At 50.9% G+C, this 2,177-nt stretch overlaps 1 protein-coding gene across 1 annotated transcript in view; it reads left to right on the top strand.

Annotated features, from left to right (window-relative positions):
* The window catches only part of FSIP1 (fibrous sheath interacting protein 1), a 201,030-nt gene that overhangs the window by 50,685 nt on the left and 148,168 nt on the right, over window positions 1-2,177 (top strand). Inside the window, exon 8 of the mRNA XM_045287732.1 lies at window positions 1,764-1,922. Coding sequence (XP_045143667.1) covers window positions 1,764-1,922 — 159 coding nt within the window. The remainder of the gene's footprint in view (window positions 1-1,763; window positions 1,923-2,177) is intronic.

Here is a 2,177-nt window from a genome sequence, read left to right as displayed (position 1 = left end):
CCTTGTTGAAGGTCTTCCTCTTTCACCACGGCCCTGCCGCTTCACCAAGCACGAAGGGACTGGCTTCTCTACAGTCTTCAGTCCTCCTGTCCCTGTCCCCTCACCGGGGACATCCAGATGGGGGAGTCCTGACTGCTCCGAAAGAGGGGCGCAGCGTGTCATGTTGGTCCCAGGGAGATTCCATAATGAGTGCCTAGCACCTGTTGCTGTCAAGTCCATGCTGACGCCTCCCAAAGAACCACCCAACAGTGTTTCCAAAGCTGTGGATCTTTCCGGAAGCAGCCTGCCACCCGGCTCTCCCACGCAGTGGTTAGTGGGTTCCTACCAATGCCCGTTCTGTTAGCAGCCCTGCAATACCGTGTTCGTATTGACTTGCATTGTAAACTTGTAAGAGTATTCTTTAAGTCATCAAATAAATACAAGAGGGCTTCAGAAAGTTGGTGGGGAAATCCCCTTAGCTTTCCATTCCATTTTGTTATGAACTTTTCGGAGCCCCTTTGTACGCGCTCCTTTTTGTCTCGGAAGCTCTCAGCTCTGTTGCCTTCGTGGTTGGTTAGTAGAGACACGCTGCAGTGAAGACTGTCGACAGCCTGCTCAGGTCCCCTTTACCTGGCAGCTCTGTGCACCTCACTCCTAAGAGCCGATACAGTGAGGGTGCAGAGATGCTCCATTCCCTGGACAACTGGCCTGGGCCCAATGGAAGCTAAACAGGCCGGGAGGCCCCAGCTCCTTCAGCTCAAGGTGGGATTAGCTCGAGGCGCAGATAGTCCTCCGGAGCTTCCCCAGTGTTTTCACAAACAGATCTTCCGCTGACACCAAATCTGCACTCGACTGTTTCCGGCCCCCACCTCTTTCCTCAGACCCTGTACCCCAAAGCATTCCTTCAAGAAATCACGTGAACAAGAAGCCCCGTCTCAGACTTTGCTTCTGAGGCTAGTGTTTTTATTGGAAAGCCGTGCACACACAGTGACAGAGAGGGGCCGGTGGGAGAGGGTAGACCAGTGCACTGCCAGCCAAATGCTCACCCTCGGGGGTGCTGCTATATGGAAAGCCCCGTCCTGGGTTGCCCAGGGTTTCCAACCTTCAAGAGAAGCTTGACATCCAGATTTTTAAGTGAAATGTTCCAATTTTTTACATGTTGACAATAAATTTGATTTTAAAAGTTGTGTGGGCAAATAAGATACTCTGACCTACACATCAGAGGTAGTAACTCCTTCATAAGCCTGCCTCCGAGGGCTGCTATCCATTGGACTCAATCACCTTGATGGCAGAGAGGGGCGAGTGAGTGGAACCCGCCCAATGGGGTGGGCTAGCTGGGCCTGGTGCTGCCACATGTCAGGGGCTGGCAGGAGTGCCCCTGGGGGTCCCCTCCCAATCCAGAGAGCAGTCAGGGGACCCCACCCCAACAAATGATGGTATGCGGGTTCATTATTGAGTGTTTGCATATCCCTTCCAGATACAGATTTGTTGCTTTCTGGAAGCCAGTCGCATTTCCTTTTTATTTTCAGCCCTCACACATTTTGTGAGAATATATCTACGTCTTTCAAAACGGTTTGCTCTGTCTCGCTACGATGTAGATGCCTTTTCTCTGAAGGCTTAAGGGGGGGGGGGGCTTCAGGTCAGGAAATTGTCGGGGGTCATTGCCTTCCATCATTTGTTCTCTCTCCCTTCGGGGTATTTGTCAAATGGGCGGTCAGTTGAGAAGGTGGGTGGGTGGGTGTAAACAGGGACTGATACACCTGCTGCCCTTTGTTTCCTTATAGGGCGACCCGCAGGCCTGGGGGGTCCCTGGAGAAGGCTACACGCTTGCGCCTGCAGAGCATCAGCAGCTTGCAGACATTGACGGGAAGCTCCAAACCCTGGTAGCCTCCCCCTCTGTAGTTTCCAGTTGTCCTCCAGGATTTGAAAGCCGATGTGATCAGGTACATGTCATTTCAGAGCAGACAGATTGTTTTTGGGTTTTTTTAAAATATTTTCTTCAGTTCTGTCACTTTGATATATGCAAAGTGTGTTCTTCCCTTTTTTTTAAATCAATTTATTGGGGCTCATAAAATTCATCACAATACATAGATCAATTGTGTAGAGCACATCTATACATTTGTTGCCCTCATCATTCCCAAAATTCGCTTGCCTCTTGGGTTCCCGGAATCAGCTCATTTTCCTTGCCCCCCCCCTTC

Source organism: Echinops telfairi, unplaced genomic scaffold, assembly GCF_000313985.2.
Source record: "Echinops telfairi isolate 266 unplaced genomic scaffold, ASM31398v2 ScPeMD7_18;HRSCAF=68, whole genome shotgun sequence".
Taxonomy (NCBI): domain Eukaryota; kingdom Metazoa; phylum Chordata; class Mammalia; order Afrosoricida; family Tenrecidae; genus Echinops; species Echinops telfairi.
This window is presented reverse-complemented; position numbering and strand designations above follow the sequence as displayed.